This window comes from Lithobates pipiens, unplaced genomic scaffold, assembly GCF_037356315.1.
Source record: "Lithobates pipiens isolate NorthernLeopardFrog02 unplaced genomic scaffold, aLitPip1_a1.2 Scaffold_23, whole genome shotgun sequence".
Taxonomy (NCBI): domain Eukaryota; kingdom Metazoa; phylum Chordata; class Amphibia; order Anura; family Ranidae; genus Lithobates; species Lithobates pipiens.
In genome coordinates, this window is record NW_027507785.1 from 113,117,238 (window position 1) to 113,135,695 (window position 18,458).

At 43.3% G+C, this 18,458-nt stretch overlaps 2 protein-coding genes across 2 annotated transcripts in view; one reads left to right on the forward strand and one right to left on the reverse strand.

Annotated features, from left to right (window-relative positions):
• The window catches only part of NT5DC2 (5'-nucleotidase domain containing 2), a 216,158-nt gene that overhangs the window by 144,654 nt on the left and 53,046 nt on the right, over positions 1-18,458 (forward strand). The window lies entirely within an intron of this gene.
• The window catches only part of STAB1 (stabilin 1), a 394,908-nt gene that overhangs the window by 26,252 nt on the left and 350,198 nt on the right, over positions 1-18,458 (reverse strand). The window contains exons 56-58 of the mRNA XM_077452219.1: positions 12,725-12,874; positions 4,480-4,584; positions 3,636-3,743 (exon numbers count right to left, since the gene is read on the reverse strand). Of these exons, the coding sequence (XP_077308345.1) occupies positions 3,636-3,743; positions 4,480-4,584; positions 12,725-12,874 (363 nt within the window). The remainder of the gene's footprint in view (positions 1-3,635; positions 3,744-4,479; positions 4,585-12,724; positions 12,875-18,458) is intronic.

Consider the following 18,458-nt stretch of genomic DNA (forward strand, 5'->3'; position numbering starts at 1 on the left):
GAGAAGCTCTGACAACAGAGCAACAAAGCACCAGAGAAAAACAACACTTAGAGCTTTGGAGAGAGATAAGAAAACACTACAGATAGACTGTATGTGCTTTGTTCAGATTCCATGACTGAGGTTTACAACCACTTCAACCCTTTAACTGCCAGGTCCGTACGGCACACAGACCTAGAGCACTCCTTCCAGCTGGCCAGGTCCGTGATGCCTCCTTCTGCTAAAAGGGTCACTTCAGACTCTGCTGGACAAATCTATAGCTCAGATCTGTTGATTACAATCTGCTGTTTAGAGTTATTCACCTCAAATGTGACCCCCCCCCCCCATGCCACCGCTTCCCTGTCTCTAGCCTCTCCACCTCCAGCAGCTCCCATTCCTCTAAAACGGCTCCTCCCACTCTTCTTTTCTATCTCTCCCCCCCAGCACAGGTTTCCTACCTCACACAATCCAACCCCCCCAGGAAACCGGATTCCCTGCAGCTACCCTTGAGCTTCCAGCTTCCCTCCTCTCTCCTCTGCCTCTCCCATCAGCTTTAGGTGCTGCTGGGGCTTAGAGGGTACCAAAATATGTCCCGCCTTAAAACTCTGATCACCCCCCCCCCCCCACAATGACCCCTGCCTCTCCGATCTGTTGCTTCTGGGTGACATTCCCTCCTTCTCCGGCATTCAGCTCCAGCAAGCTGACAGGCTGGAGGGGGGGGGGGGTGCAGGATGGGGCTGGGGGAGTTTGGTAAACCAGTCCCCTCACTGTTCTACAATGGACACAGGCAGTGTTCACTATCGATTGCTCCTGTGTCTATGGTTAAAATGAGCATAGTAAACCATGTTTACTATGTGTCAGTTTACAAATGAATATGAGTGTCTATACAGACTCCTTATTCATTCATGTAATGTGCAGCTTTAAAAAAAAAAAAGAGATATCAGGGGTCTAAACCCTGACATCTCACCAAAGGCCAAAAGAACAAAAACAAAAAAAGTACAAAATATAAAAAAAAAAAATTGTAAACATTTTTTAAAAGTAAAAAAATATATATAACAAAACCATAGTAAAGGCCCCTTTCACATGGAATGGATTCCATCAAGCAGATCCACCTGCTCAGCAGCCAATCTGTCCGCTGATCTCCGCTGAGTAGGCAAATGACAGGTCTGTGTCTACGCCGCTGATGCAAGCGGACATAGACACAGCCCGCTATTGGGGCAATCAGATGGAAAATCAGTAGCACCTTACTTTTATTCTACTGGTCCTATATAAGAAAATGTACAGTTTGGGGGTTATTTTACCAACTCTGAAAGCTTTAAGCGAAGAACGAAAACCTTCATATTTTTTGAGAATTTTGGTTACTTATAGTTTTGTGTACGTTCAATTTTCACCATTTCACAAAAAGGTAGAATTTAAAATTTACAAATATTTGTTATTTATTAACTCATTACAGGTTAATCTTTTATATTTAGTAGGAATATAGTCAAATTTGCTGTGTTTTTATATGCTAATAATGATTTTAGAGTATTTTTAGCGAATATATTGTTTTGATAAACATTTGCTCAAATATCGCAGGACCCTAAAATCAATAGCGCGTTCTTCTTATTCTACAGGTCATGCCCTTTCAGACATGAACCTGTAGGTCCAGGTTCATGTCCCTGAGCTCACTCGGTCTATGTTCAGGGTTGTGCACCCACACCCATGTCAGATTGGGAGCAGTGACTATGCCTGTGCAGCCATTGCATCCCAATTGACAAAAATAGGACTGCATGCACGGGGATGCACGGAATACCTGTGCACCCCCGTGCGAGTAAACATGGCCCTCCATGGGCATACACTTTAGTATGCCACATGTGAACCATGCTTTATCAGCAATTTAGCAAGGATTTTGTAAGTTATGTTGTGTTTGTATGCACTAATAATGATTTTAGTGTATTTTTTGTGAAACTAGCGATTTTATGAACATTTGCGCAATTATTGCGGGGGCTCAAAAAAATCAGTATAGCATTTTTTTTATTTTACAGGTCATGTGTTTTCAGAAAATGTATGATTTGGGGGTCTTTTCAAATTCTGAAAGCTGTAAGTGCAAAATGGTAACCTCCAGACTTTTAGAGTAAATTCTTTTATTTTAATGTTTTGCGTACCTTCAGTTTTCACCATTTCACAAAAAGGTGCAATTTAAAATGTACAAAATTTGTTATTAAGTCAATACAGTTTAACTTTTATATTTAGTATTAATTAAGCAGGAATTTTGTTAATTTTGCCATGTATAGATCCACTAATAATTATTTTAGTGTATCTTTAGCTAAAATATTGTTTGATAAACATTTGCGCAAATATCATGGTGCCTTAAAAATCAGTAGCACCTCTTTATAATTCATCTGGTAATGTGCTTTCAGAAAATATATAGTTTGGGGGAGGGGAGGGGGGTCTTTTACAAACTCTGAAAGCTGTAAATGAGAAATGAAAACCTCTAGATTTTTGGAGAAATTTTTGCTCACATCCAATTTTCACCATTTCTCAAAAAGGCGCAATTTAAATTTACAAATATTTGTTATTTATTAACTCAATACAGGTTTAGCTTTAGCATTTAGAAGGAATTTAGCAGGAATTTTGTAAAATGTCCTGTGTTTGTATCTGCTAATTAGGAATGAGCTTTCTGTTTGTGTCGAACATGAGTTGGACTCGAACATTTGCTGTTCGCCTGTTTGTCGAAAATTGAACATTATGGGCTGCTCGCGTTAAATTCGAGCGGCATATAACAGCCCTCAATGCACTGCAGGAGTGCAGATGATGATTGGCCAAAGCATGCACCATGCTGTAAGTGAAAAATGAAAATCTTCTGATTTTTGGGGTATTCTATTTATTTATAGTTTTGTGTATGTTTTCACCATTTCGCAAAAAGGTGCAATTGAAAAATTTACAAATATTTGTTATTTATTAACTAATACAAGCTAAATGTTATATTAGGAATTTTCTAGAATTTGCTGTGTTTTTATCTGCTAATAAAGATTTGTGTATTTTTAACGAAAATATTGTTGTGATAAATATTTGCGCAAATATCATTGTGCTCTAAAAATCTGTAGGACTTTATTTGTATTCTACTGGTCATGTGCTTTCATAACATATATGGTTTGGGGGGGTCTTTTACAAACTCTGAAGCTGTGAGGGAAAAATAAAAAAGCAATGGAAAAATTGCAAAAATGGCCTGGTCAGCTAAAAGTGGAGCATAAGGCCTGGCAGTGAAAAGGTTAATGTCATCTGCTGGCTTACCCCTGATATCCGCAGTAAAATCTTCCATAGTTTGGATATCATTCACCCTGGTAAACCACTGTTGAAGTGTTGGTGGTGCAGATTGTTTCTAGATACTAGGAACGCATCATGCACTGCACTTAGAGACATGCACATAAGATTGAGAAGGATTTTTTTTTTATCTGAAAAAAGTAAAAGAAACCGAGAATCTACTTGTGTACCCTTGGAGGAGCTTCCGCTCACATTGTGAAAGGTACAAGAAGTGTCTCCTCTACAGGGATACAGACAGTACAAAAGGACAAAATATCCATATTTCTTTGTAAGTTATTCTTCTTTCATTCATTGTTCTACTTTATCACTGCTTTATGAGACCATTTCACTTTTTTTTTGTACTTAGATGAACTTACCATTGCATGTTCTTCCATCTCCCTCATAGTGAGGGTTACATACACATTCATTGTCAGTTCTGCATGTGGCATTACCGTCACAGTCTGGTGAGCAAGTGGGCTCAATCACTAAAATTACATGTGAGAAATAAAAGAATGATACTTAATTAGAAATGATCAAGTGCAATAGTTACATAATAGTTCAACTACTTGCCTTGGCAGTAACTTATGAATGAACTCCTGCACATGCACTGAAGTTACATCATCCCGCAACAACCAATTCAAATGGCCGAAGACTTAGCATCTTGAAGAGGTTGGGTAGAAAATGCCAAGGCCAGCAATGGACCTCAGATTGTTAGAGTGGCGTTGAGTATCTGAGGCTTTAGCACTCAAGTGTACACAGATTGTGGGAATTATACAAGGCTTTCTACATCTGTAATTGACTTCTGATTACTCAATTTATTTCATTTTTTTATTTTATTTAAAACCTCTCCAGAATGATTTAACCTGACAGATAGTAACCAACCTTTAAAAACATCCGTCCATGCCATGTTTAGCCGCGTTTGCGTTTAGAGTTTTTATTCTTTTTTTTTTTATTCTTTTTTGCAAATAGTCAAACGAAATGTGGCTAAACACGAGTTTAGCCATGTTTTACAGGCGTTTGGCGTTTCAAATGCCTCTGAACATCCATCCTGAACCCATTTTTTTTGCCACCACTGTTGTGCAGTAAGGGTAAAAGTGCTGTTACACATTGAATTATACAGAACCCAACACAGTTTCTATAGCTCTCACTAACAATGTAAGCAATATTTGCGCAAGAATATTTATAGAATGGAAATTCAACATTTCAAAGTTCAGTTCTTACCGAGTTTAATGTCACAGTTCTGGCCAGTCCATCCTTCGCCACAGAAACACGATCCATCACCAGAAATTCCATCGCTACATTGTCCATTTTGTGTACAGGTGCACTCTGGAAAGTAAACAGTAGATTTTCATGTACACAGATCAGCTAAAGCTTTATGGCCGCTGATATTATCTTGGTATAATGGCATCTAAATACAGTGGAATATATTAGACAGCAAGTGAACATGTTGTTCCTGAAGATGATGTGTTGAAAGGAGAAGAAATGGGCATCCAGTTTTTTTGTGTATGGGGTTGGGTAGCTGCAGACTGGTCAGGGTGCCTATGCTGACCAGTGTCCACTGCCAAAAGTGCCTACAATGGGCATGTGAGTATCAGAAATGGACGACGGCACAATAGATGGAGGTGGCCTGGTCTGATGAATCATGTTACATCATGTGGGTGGCTGGGTGCACGTGTGTTGCTTACCTGAGGAGAAGAGATGACACTAGGATGCAGAATGGGAAGAAGGTAAGCCGGCGAAGGCAGATGTTTTGGACAATGTTCTGCTGGGAGACCTTGGGCCCTGCCATGGTTTCTGACATGTACCCCCTACCTAAATATTGTTACTTTTATTGGCAAAGCTTAATTGAACAAGCTGAAGTTAGAAGCTGATTGCCTTCCATGAACAGCTGCACCAGATTCTGAGTGCTTCAGTTTTAGTAAATCTTCCCCAAGTACATCGGTTCTGCAAAAAAAAAAAATCCTGCCTGATTGTAGGCAGGTAGAGTTTTATGCTGTCCCACTCGGGAGGGTTAGTGTGTTAATTGTGTGTCCCAGTTCTTTCTTGGCAGGCATTTTTTGGGTCTGACCCACTGGTCTTGTGTATTATAAAATGGATAGGGGTCTGGACCTGAAAGAGCGCAGTTGCTGCTGTTGGCTGTTATTTGGTTTGTTCATGGTACAGTTGCTGGAGTCCGTCCTGCTAGCTTTATCTGGGCAGCACAGTGGTGTAGTGGGTAGCACTCTCGCCTAGCAGTAAAAAGGGTCACTGGTTTCATATCCCAACCATGACACTACCTGCCTGGAGTTTGAATGTTCTCCCTGTGCCTGCATGGGTTTCCTCTGGGTACTCCGGTTTCCTCTCACACTCCTAAGACAAGCTGGTAGGTTAATTGGCTTCTGTCCAAAAATATAAATAATAAATTGGCCCTAGTATATGAATGTGAGTTGGGGACCTTGGATTGTGGGCTCCTTGAGGGTAGAGGCCGATGATACTCATGTTGAACTGGATGGACTGGTGTCTTTATTCAACCTTACTAACTATGTAAACTACGTAGCCTGCTGAAAGATACAGAGACCAGTCTCCTCTTTCCTGTGCAGGTACGCTGGGGCACCCACAAGCCTGACTTAGGGACTTGTTTAAGGAAACACTGTTGCTTCTGTTCTGTCATGTCAAGTGATTTCAGTAAAGCTTTTGAAACTTTGCCTCTGCCTGATCTGAAGTTACTCAAGTGGTGTAATCTAAGCAACAGGCACACATAATCTACATCTTGGGTCAGTTATACACACTTTGGTATGAAAACAGCAGTACAAGAGTTAATACAGAGTGAAGATACAGTGGTTACCAAGGGTAACAAAGGTTTCTCTAGCAGCCAGTCTTTAGCATGTACATGTGACAGGTAGGATAGCCTCTTGCAGTAGGAGTTGTTGTCAGCACTCTCTTTGTGAGCAGCTCCATCAGCACCTCAGAGGTCCTCAGCCTATACACAGGTATGGAAGAGGGAGAGTTAAGTGTAGTGCACACAGAGTTTGCACTAGGTGCATGGCGGGACTCCATTCCATTACTGGGAGAGATACACTGGACAGATGGAGAGGACATCAACTCTGCCTGTCCTTCCTAAATACATCAGTGGCCATGGTGATGTACATTAACATCGAGGGAATTAACTAGAGTTCAATCGTCAGTTCAAGTAAAGGTACCTCATGTGTAAGGTAGTGACCCTATCCAAAGCACCAAGCATAGCCCAGAAGAACCCACCCCAGGGCCGACCTCTTTTGTGACCCTGGCTTGGTACTCAATGAGGAGGGGAACATGAAGAATGTAGCAACCACCCCCTCATCCTACTCAAGTACATGCTTGCAAGTTTTGCAATTAATGGCTAAACTCTGTTTAACGCAGAACATCACTTATAATGTGAAGTCCTGGCCATCCTCCTCCTCCCTCCTCCTACCTTATTATAAGGGACTTTTTTTCTGGGAGCATTTACCTATTTCTGATGGGTACCCGCTCCCACTTTCGCTCTGCTGACCTGAGCGAGCAAAGTAGAAGTTTGGCCCCCTCCCTGCCGTAACCTCGTGGGACATCTAATACATCTCATGCATGTGCAGTGGGGAGCTGGCTCATGTAGCACTGCCCTCTTTCAAGATAAATCAGTACCCCTCTGGTAGCCCCGACCCTGCGAGTCCTCTGCCACCTCTGACACCCTGGGTTCACAACATTTTTCCCACTAGATAACAGCAGCAATAATAAAATACACCAGGATTGGTTAAATCTGAAATAGTTTACTCAATGAGATGAATGGAAAAGGAGTCAACTTAAGTTTACACCCCAAAAGGTTTTCTCTCAAAGAATGTTATTGGTACCAACAACTATCACCTTTAAGATTCAAACATTCAACACTACACTGAACACTATAATTTCTTTACTCAAATAAGTGCATATAATGTCTAGGTGAATAGGCTACAGGAGAGCACTCCTACGAGCATCAGATCCCGCTCTACTGCTCCTTCAAACATAAATGACAAACACAGTAGATAAGCAAGTACAACTTTAGCAAACAGGAACTGTATTACAATTCAACCTGCTCTTAAAGTGGAGGTCCACCCTAAAGTGGACCTTACGCTCATCGGAACCCTCCCCCCCTCCGGCGCCACAATTGGCACCTTTCAGGGGGGAGGGGGGTGCAGATACCTGTACAGTACAGGTATCTGCACCCACTTCCGGGATAGCTCTGTGCGGAAAGGGGCGTAGATTACGCCCCTTTCCGCAAGTGCCCGCCCCTTTCCACAAGTGCCCCGCTGCCTGCTGGGAAACACACAGATCCCAGAGGCAGCGGGGACCATCCTTATTGCGCAGCGCGACTCGCGCATGCGCAGTAGGGAACCGGGAAATGAAGCCGAAAGGCTCCGTTTCCTGATTCCCATACCCAAGATGGCGGCGGCAGCACCCGAGAGACGATCTAGAGATCGGCTTCGGGTGCCGACATCGCGGGCGCGCTGGACAGGTAAGTGTCACTATTTTAAAAGTCAGCAGCTGCAGTATTTGTAGCTGCTGGCTTTTTAAAAAAAAAAAAAAAACGCGGAGTCCCGGCGGACTCCCGCTTTAAAGAGCAAAACAAGCTTCAGCAAAACAAATCCAAAGTGGGGAGGGAGGTGAAAGTAGTCCTGTGCTGCTGTGTGGCAATCTGGTCAATCTTAAGCTAGCTCTTAGGTGTTGAATTGCATGCAAGACATACTGAATGGTAAAGCAAAATAGCTAATCCAAAAGATGGCGTATAACCAACATACAATATTCATGTGCAAATCAGAACTGTAATTGAATTCACAGTGATCACTGACTTAAAGATGTTAAAATTTTGTGGTACTCTAAGGATATTGAAGGGGAACCCCACGCCAAATAAAAAAAAGACAGAGTTCCCCCTCCAAGACCATACCAGACCCTTTGGTCTGGTATGGATTATAAGGGGAACCCCTACACCAAATAAATGGTGTGCGGCCCCCCCCAAAATCCATACCAGACCCTTATTGGAGCCGCATCATGCCCTGAGTGGTGTCGTCACAAGGGGGCAGGGCCTCTGAATGATATCACCGGATGGCCACACCCCATGGCTATATGAGTTTTGGTGGCAGCCCTAGCATTACAGAGGGAGCGAGCGTTGGGAGAAGATTGGAGGATGAACAGATGGAGAAGACAGCAGAGAGAGGAGAACCGGCAGCAGGAGAAAACATCAGCGGAGGGAGAAGAACCGAACCGGAGGATGATATCATCAGCGGAGGGAGAAGAAATTGGAAGGAGGAGAGACACCGGAGCTGCTTTAATAAATAAATTACTAATTTTTTACACTTATTTTGGGTGAATGGGTAGGGGTAGAATGTACCCCATACTCATTCACATAGGGTGGGGGCCGGGATCTAGGGCCTCCTTGTTAAAGGGGGCTTCCAGATTCTGATAAGGCCCCCGCCCACAGACCCCGGGAACCACGGCCAGGGTTGTCAGGAAGAGACCCTTAAGTCCCATCAATATGGGGACAAGGTGCCCCATATTGAGGGTATGTAGCCTGGTATGGTTCAGGAGGGGCACTTGCCCCTCCACACCCACTTTCCTGACCTCCCAGGCTGCGTGCTCCGATAAGGGTCTGGTATGGGTTTTGAGAGGGACCCAACACCAAGGAGGAGGGCTCCTATACCATTTGTTTTTCTACATTGTGGTGGTGAGTTTCCCCTCAAGATTCATACCAGACTCAAAGTGCCTGGTATTGTCGGGATCAAAGTCTTATCCTGTTCATTAAAGTCGGATGGAAGTCAGACTTCAAATTGAAGAGAAAAGCCGGATTCACAGTTGTATGACTGTCGTGTCGTGTCGTACCAGTGTGAACCCAAACTGTAGTGTGTATGGCTAAATCTCACCAGCTGCTGTGTTACAATGCAGTGGCTGGTGTTCAGTGCGGTCCAGCAGGACCACTGCAGTGCCGATGTGCTGATCTTGGCACGTTGCACGGTTAACTTTTTTTTTAACAAACTTTATTGAATAAGTCACACAGACATTTCATAAAGTTCAAGTGGCCGCTGCGTAGTGCAAGGCGGTGGATTGCCTTTAACTGCTCTGAAATAAAGGACTGAATGCAGTCTTTTCAAGTAAGAATAACCAATACAAAAATCTAATTCTAAAGGATGGAAAAGTTTAGTGCAAAAAAAAAAAAAACAATTGTAAGGCTTAATAGTATATTTATTTATACAAATCTGTAACCCAGAGCTAAAAGAGGATCATTTAAGGAGGAAAAATGGACAGAGGGATTTGGTTCCAAAAAAGGGACAGTTCAGAGCTAGTAGTGGGAAAACAATAGCAACTGGCTGGGAATCAATCATTCAATATTCATTCCCTGAGAAGAGTCTACTATCAAAGACCATAATTTAATGAGCACACTTCTGCTCCACACTTGGGCACGCTAAAGCAAAAATATTAAATCCTCTTATATTCACCCCCTCCCCTCCCCCCAGCAATGTGACGCCTGCAAGTTCTCTCACCAGCACAAGCATCTTCTCCCTGCCCTTTTCCAGGTATTACCGTATGTATAACATATGCTCAAATTCATGTTAATGCACATATACACAACAAAATCTCCACATTTTTTATAAAGTATAAAATATGAGACTAAGTCGAGCAAATAGATATCAAATATGATTACACTTGGTGCGGCTGCAAATGCCGACAAACTACAATACCACCATTTCCATAACTAAAGTTTTAAAAACTTTTCAGGTCATCAGTTTAGAGTTAACCGTAAAAATTGGAAACAATATTTTGTCTCTCTATGGTGTGTGTGGTGATACCTACTATGTGTTGTACAATCATAATTTATGTGCCTGGGTGCTCCGTACACCTGCAATTGTATTCATATACTGTATGCGTACACCTGGGGGACTCAATAAGAGTATTTGTTCGTTATGAATTTATTGTACTATATTGTAATACACTTTTTTTCATTTAACCTTATTACTATCACAAGGGGGCTAACAAGTGATGGCATATATGGATTGACAGGTACTCTTATAGTTTTTGGCCCCCTAATGCCTCCTCAACACTCCCCTCAACCAGATCGATGCAGTTAGTACTTGATCAATTGTTTTCCCAGGCACATTTGGTTCTGATGGCTCAGAACCAGGACGTGCTTCAGGTGGTTTCTTGTCAAAAGATTTCTTGTCTCTCTTCTGCTGTCCAATGGTTAAAATGTGGCATGGATGCCCTGGGCATCTGGAGACCAGCCACAAGTTTGTTTACATCCCAACAGCACCACTCTGTAATACTTACAGAAGTGGTAGCAAATTGGTTAAAAAGACTAGGTCACATTGCTCATTCATTCTCTCTTACCATATTCCCCTACTGTTCTTTGCTGCATTGGAGCTACCCTGAATACTTGGTGCTTCCATGTATACGGGAGCATGTGACTGCCTAAAAGTAGGGTTGTACCGATACTGGTATCGGTTTTATGTATCGGAGCATTTACACGAGTACAGATACTTCTGCAAATGCTCCGATACATAAAACCGATACTTTCAGGTTCAGTTTTTTTTAGCTGTCAACAGGTGAATGTAACAAAAGAATGCCGGCAATTATTCGTTGTTAAGGATCGGGGCCATCGCGTCCTTAAAGCGGGAGTCCGCGTTTTTTTTTTTTTTTTTAAAGCCAGCAGCTACAAATACTGCAGCTGCTGACTTTTAAAATAGTGACACTTACCTTGTCCAGCGCGCCCGCGATGTCGGCACCCGAAGCCGATCTCTCGATCGTCTCTCGGGTGCTGCCGCCGCCATCTTGGGTATGGGAATCAGGAAGTGGAGCCTTTCGGCTTCATTTCCCGATTCCCTACTGCGCATGCGCGAGTCGCGTTGCGCAATAAGGATGGACCCGCTGCCTCTGGGATCTGTGTGTTTCCCAGCAGGCAGCGGGGGACTTTCGGAAAGGGGCGTAATCTACGCCCCTTTCCGCAGAGAGCTATCCCGGAAGTGGGTGCAGATACCTGTACTGTACAGGTACCTGCTCCCCTGAAAGGTGCCAATTGTGGCGCCGGAGGGGGGGGGAATCCAATGAACGGAAGGTACACTTTAGGGTGGACCTCCGCTTTAACAACCAATGAAGTTTCAGCTGTCCCCGCCTCCTTCTCCCCTTCCGCCTGCTGTCACTTCTGCCCTTTGCCTCCTCGTTTCCCTCCCACAAGCTATTCCAGGTGCCTTCTCCACCTCCTCCTTTCTCTCCCGCCAGGCGCCAGCTGCAGCGTTCTCCTAGCCACTAGCGGGTCTCTCTCTGTCATCCTGCATTTTTCGATTCCCTGGTTTTCAGCAGCGGCTGCAGGGCGGCTCTCCTCATCTAGCTTCTCCTTCAGTTTTTACCCAGCTGTTACATCTGCTCCCTTTCTCCCTGGCCAGGAGCTTGTTGTTGAGCCATGCATCAGGGATCCTAGCAGCATGTGAGTGGACAATCTTAAAGCGGAAGTAAACCCATTGATTTAATAGTTTCAAAAAACATGCCGGAAATGCTGTCACATTAGTTGTGCTTTCAACCAAACTGTCAAACCATCCAATGGCTGGGGTCATAACTGATCACATGTGCAGCTTCATGACAGTTAAAGATTAAGCAGAGGCCAAGATGGCAGCTTCCTTGGCTGAAAATAATAGGAGGGTTTACTTCCACTTTAATTCCACTTGACAATGAGGTGAACTACTTCTATCAGCTGGAACTTTGTTTAATTTTCTCCTTTGCCCATTGTTTCCCAGGTTTGTATGATACACAATCTTGGCATGTCTGTACTTTATGGACTTTGCACGTCAAGGACTGGTTGTTTGTTAGATATGATTTTTGCATTTATTAAATATATATCAAGTATTATTATTACCACCCCTCTAGGCAGTCTTCCTAGGCAATAAGTATCGGTATTCGGTATCGGCGAGTACTTGAAAAAGTATCCGTATACGTACTCGGTGTTAAAAAAAAATGTTATTGATGCATCCCTACCTAAAAGCATGCATTGCTTAAGCCAAAGCAGCCAGTCCCCAGGCCTGCACACTGTCATGAGCGGGAGACGGGGTGAAAAATAGCTTACGCATGGTTGGGAGTCAGTGTTCTGGCAAGGGAACACAGGAAGGGTATAAGTGGGTGTGCTTTTAAGACTCTCTGCATGGGCAAATTGACAGAATCTCTTTAAAAGTACTCTATTTCTACAAAACTGATAATGCTGCCTTGTGCCCTACTGATTCACGTGAACTGTGCAATTTTTAAATAGTTCACTTTAAAGAAACACATATCATTGCCTAGAAGACCAATAGCAAATTAAATGATCTATGGTCTCAATATTTATGAATACCCCCTCAACCGGAAAAATCTCCAAGCACGGGCAGGTAGGAATCCGAAATAAGGTTTAATAAAAATCCTTGCAATGTAAGCAGTTGAAGAGCATTGTCTTTTAACCATTGAGTGCTTGGTAAAATAAACTTACCTTTACAGTCTGGGCCATATCTGTTAGGGGCACATAGCTCACAAGCTGTCCCATTAAACCCCTCTGTGCAGATACACTGACCCGTTCCTGCCATTCCATCTACACATGTTCCATGATTACTACACGGGGCTTCCAGGCCTCCAGGACACACTGTAACACAAAAGCATTTATACGGGTTAAGACACTACACAGCAAATGTGAACTATAACAGAAAAAGTTTAGCTCTCTTTAAAAAAGGTCACTGCAAGGCTTTTTCCCTGATAAGAAAAATATTAAAGGGGTTGTAAAGGTAAAAAAAAACAAAACAACAAACGGGTTTAAACGTACCTACTCTGTGCAATGGAATCGCAGAGAGCGGGCGGGAACCTCCTCTTTTCGGTTCCCCCGTCGGCTCTCCTTGCCCCTTCTCCCTGGTCAGTGCTCCCAAGGGAAGCACTCGTCCGTGCTTACACCCAAGTCCCTCTGCTGCATCTATTGACACAGTCAGTGGTACTCGGCCCTGCCCCGCGCTTCCTCATCACTGGCTTTGATTGGCAGCACTGGGAGCCAATGGCTCCCAGTCCCCCAGCAAAGCCAGTAAGACCCAGAAGTGATGGGAGAACAAATCTGCAAATGTGCACAGTGCTGGATCGAATGAGGTCTCAGGTAAGTAAAGGGGAACTGAGGGAGCAATGCCAACACCTAAACATTTTTTACCTTAATGCAAGGAATGCATTAAGGTAAAAAGCGTTTAGACTTTACAACCCCTTTAAGTTGTGCAACAATGTAGGGGGCAGCAAATGCAACCAAATCTGCAGCAGAAAACCAGGCATTGTATGTCCATGAGGGACCCTCAGCTGCTTCACCAATTTCAACAACTGCTATTTCAGTGTGGCGGAAATGGGAATTCTGCCCTCGCAAATAGGGAAAAGCTGCCAGCTTGGTCTGACAAATTTTGGCTGATCAGAGCTTCAGCAAACATTTAGCACCAGTATTACTACCGCTATTAAATGACAGTTTCATGCTCAGGGGTCCTGGTTAACCAACTATTCAGCTGTCAGCTGGGGATTTCAGGTTGACAGATGAATGTAAGCAAAGGGGCAGGGAAAGTTTAAACAAAAACCCCAAAAAATAATAAAGTGGGGTCCACCCAAATTACATATCAGACCCTGGTATACCCAGCCTGGCATTTCATGCGTTTAACACAGGGATCAAGTCCTGGGGAAAAAAGTGTAAGAACGCCCACCCAAGATCCACTCCCCCACCAAAAATAAAAAATAAAAAAATTATACGCTCATATGCATATATATTTCACAGAAAATACAGTGTAACATTTATTGTAAAGTGCCAGTTTATAAAAACAAAATAAGTTAACTTGTCAAACTAACCGAATAATCACCACAAGAATGGAGGTGGACAGGAGAACGGATGGGGACAGAGAGTAAAACCGGAGGGAGCAGCAGCAGAACAGAGGGGGACAGCAGAACGGAGGGGGGCACGGAGGAAAACTGGAGGGGGACAGCAGCAGAACGGAGGGAGAGTGGGGGACACAACAGCAGAACGGAGGGGGAGCATGCTCACTGTAACTAACAAAGTGTGTGTAACACACTAACCTGGAAATTTTTCAATGACTCTGACGGGCGGCAAACTGACGGGCGAACCCCGTGGGTGGAAGGACTCGGAAGCTCAGCTCAGAAGAGGAGAAGTTGAACTGGAGAAGTCTGGCACCTCAGAGTTGGGCTGCACTGCTGGTAATGGTCTAGGCTGCGGGAGTAGTCGGCAGCCCCGGGACTGTCTGGCACTTACTGGGCAGTGGGCACAGGCTGGATACTTTCCAGCAGTAAGTGTGGCTCTGTCTGGTGTGGTGTCTGTGGCTGGCTGCTCTCTCTCGGAGGCGCTGCTCAGCCTTGCAACCAGTTACTCAGGCATATGCAGGACGTGGCTGCTAACAGGAACTGAGTTCCTGTTGTGGAAAAAGTACAGGAACTCCGTTCCCACGCGTTCCTGCAGGATTTGAGCCCTGGTTTGACAGTCCTTTACCTATTAGCCCAGTAAATGGCCATTAATATTGTTTCAACATTCAACTCCCACTGACTTCGATGGGGTTTGGATTTGGCATCCAAACCTCAAGCATTCAGCTGATCACTACTCACAAACTCTGAACCACTGGCCCAGGGACCAATCTGGCATTTTGTCCATTGTGCTAGAATATTTGTATTATTTTTTTTTTTAAACACTTTTTATTAACGAATGTGCAATACAGCAACAAATTCGACAATATGCTCAACATGAGCCTGAATATTTGTATTCTTAAAAGCTAAGTACACTTTTTTTTCCTCTAAAAATCCAGCTCTCCTTTGTACCAATATACCATTAATTTACCTTGGTTGCAGAAAAATGCAAGCTTTCTTTGATTTTAAAAACAAGGCTTTACCTTAGCCCTTGCTATGTTTCTTAGAAAGTTTCATCATATCCTGATATTAGGTGTAGGACAGAGAAACCAGTAAGACACAGAAAGAAGTTTACCAGCTGACCTCATTAGCACACTTTCATCCATCAACTATGTTTTCACAGCATTCACAGCATCTCTCCATGCATGCATTTGCCTGGCTTCCCCCTTCAGATGGGCTCATGCCGCAAGCTAAACTCCCTGAGGCCACGTTCAGCCCACAGGACACCCCTGATGTAGTGCAAGGGCCTGCCTGATTGGATACAGAATGATTGGCTAGATGGTATGCCCTCTTATTATAAAGTTTTGGTAAATCTAAAAGATAGTGTACAGAGATTTTACAATGGAATTGTATAGTGTATGGCCACACCTCAAATTACCTAATTGCACTTTCAGCGTCTTTAATTGTTAACGGCACACAGAAGCAAACACACATTTTCCAAATGAAATGCAGCAAAAGGAGCAGTAAAATTTTTTTACAACTGTTGTGCACCACGCTAATGTAACATTACCTGCTTTGCAACGTCTAGCGCAGCCCATTAAAATCAAGGGGCTGCCCCATGTGCATCACTGGAAAAAACATGTGCTCCCACTACGCTAGGTATGATTGGGGCCTGAGAGTGAAATTGGTACATTTACACAAAACAATGAGGCTCAAGTCACATTTGTGTGATTTCAAACTCATGGAAAACAACAGAAAGTGTGATAAGGTAAATGAGAGAAAAGCGCATTGGGATGGCTGGGCTAGAAATAGCATTGGAAAACGCCTCTATTTATTATGAAAAATGAAATTCTGCCCAAAAAGGTAAACTTATCCTTTTTAACACAGGCATACAAAATTGTATCTTGGAGTCCCCTTCCTGCAGACCCCAACAACTCAGGGTTGTGGGGAAGAGGCCTTGTTCCCATCGGCATGGGGACAAGGTGCTTTGGGGTACAGGGGGGGGGGGCGAACTCCCCTGCCCCAAAGCACCATTCCAATGACCTAAGGGTGCAAACCTACCACGACATGGCTGTCCACTTAAACTGACAGGCTGGGCAATGAGAGCATTAATCAAAGAAGAAGCCAAGAGGCCCATGGTTAACTCTGGAGGAGCTGCAGAGATCCACAGCTCGGGTGGGAGAATCTGTCCACAGGACACCTATTAATTGTGCACTCCACAAATCTGGCCTTTAGGAAAGAGTGACAAGAGGAAAGCCATTGTTGAAAGAAAGCCATAAGAAGTCCTAGATCCACAAGAATATAATAGTGTGCATAAAATAATAAACATACAACTGGTGTAAAGTGCAAGTGCAAAATATAGCTAAACAAATAATGTGCACAAAATCTGTAAACGCACAACTAAAACGCACAACTAAATACAAAGTGCACAAGTGCCAATTCTGCCAAAAAACTCTGTGAGGTTATATGGACCCTTTAGAGTTACAAGGTGCCATGCACAATAACACACCAGGAAATAAAATATAAATAATAATAATAAATGACAAAAGTGCTAAATGCATACATATGTGATAGCAAGCAGGTATAAATAAATAAAAGACATGTAAGAAAAAGTGCAAATGCATAAACCATATAAGTGTCTCTATAGTATTAAAAAGCAGTTCTTTGTGGCAGCCTGTCTTGGGCTGTGATAATAAAAAAACACAGAAAATGTTGACTGATGTGAGACTAGATGCAGGTGACGTGATCTCCAGTGATCATACTATTGACATGCTTGTTACATCCAACCGTGGCTCTGAATCATGCATAGGTGAAATCCAGGAACCCCTTATGGTAATAAGCTCACCTCAGAGTGTGTGATCAGCTTTTACACTGAGTCAGAACATGCATATGAACCACTATAGGGTTCTCAGCTGTTTCACTGGATCAGTGGTATCCTCAATGCAATGATCTCAGAGGCGCATGAAAAAAGTAAAAAGACTAATAGTGCAATACTGTTTTTCAAAATGTAATAGACAAGTTAAAAACCATTCCCTCGCCAGGGTACTCACATGTATAAGGTGCGTCAGTGCACCCTACTTCATAAGGCTCAATAAAATACTATAAACAGTATAGGTATGGTTTGTATCTCCTCTAGGCAGGTGTACTGTCTCTCGCTGCATCCTGGCCCCTCCCCTATGCGTGTCGATACTCAGGGTGTGGCGTATCTTCCTCAGGAGGTTTTTGAATTATATTTTGTTTTTATTGTGCACGAACTTATGAGACATGTTTAACATTTGCAGCTTGATAGTGGCAGATTGGTAGGGGGTTCTTTGATGCTCGCAGGATTTTGACGTTTTGTCATAAGAAGTCCTGTTTGCAGTTTGCGAGAAGCCATGTGGGGGACACAGAAAACATGTGGAAGAAGGTGCTCTGGTCAGATGAGACCAAAACCCTGAAACACACCATCCCCACCGTGAAACGTGGTGGCAGTATCATGTTGTGGGGATGCTTTACTTCAGCAGGGGCAGGGAAGCTAATCAGAGTTGATGGGAACATGAATGGAGCCAAATACAGGGCAATCTTAGAAGAAAAACTGTTAGAGTCTGCAAAAGACCTGAGACTGGGCCAGAGTTTTTACCTTCCAGCAAGACAATGATCCTAAATATACAGCCAGGGCTACAATGGAATGGTTTATATCAGTGATGGCGAACCTTGATGCCTCAGATGTTTTGGAACCACATTTCTCATGATGCTCATGCACTCTGCAGTGTAGTTGAGCATCATGGGAAATGTAGTTCCAAAACATCTGAGGTGCCAAGGTTCGCCATCACTGGTTTAGATCAAAGCATATTCATGTGTTAAAATGGCCCAGTCAAATTCCAGACCTAAATCCAATTAAGAATCTGTGGTAAGACTTGAAAATTGATTTTCGCAGATGATCTCCATCCAATCTGGCAGAGCTTGAGCTATTTTGTAAAGAAGAATGGGCTAAAAGGTCACTGTAGATGTGCAAAGCTGGTAGAGACATTCCAAAAAGACTTGCAGCTGTAATTGCCGTAAAAGGTGGTTCTACAAAGTATTGACTCAGGGTGGCTGAATACAAATGCATGCCACACTTTAAGGTTAAACTGCTTCCCTTTCAATTTCAGTGAATGGCCACATGTCTTTTTAAACTCCATTTCACTGAAAAGTTTTTTCCCCTATGCTAAGGTCACCAGTACAGTATTTGTAAATCGCTATCATATCCCCTCTCAAGCGTCTTTTGTCCAGAGAGAATAAGTTAAATGCTTGTATTCTTTCACCATAGCAGAGATCCTCTAGTCCAGTGGTTCTCATCCACTGGCCTCAGGACCCACAAACAGGCCAGGTTTGCAAAATAACTG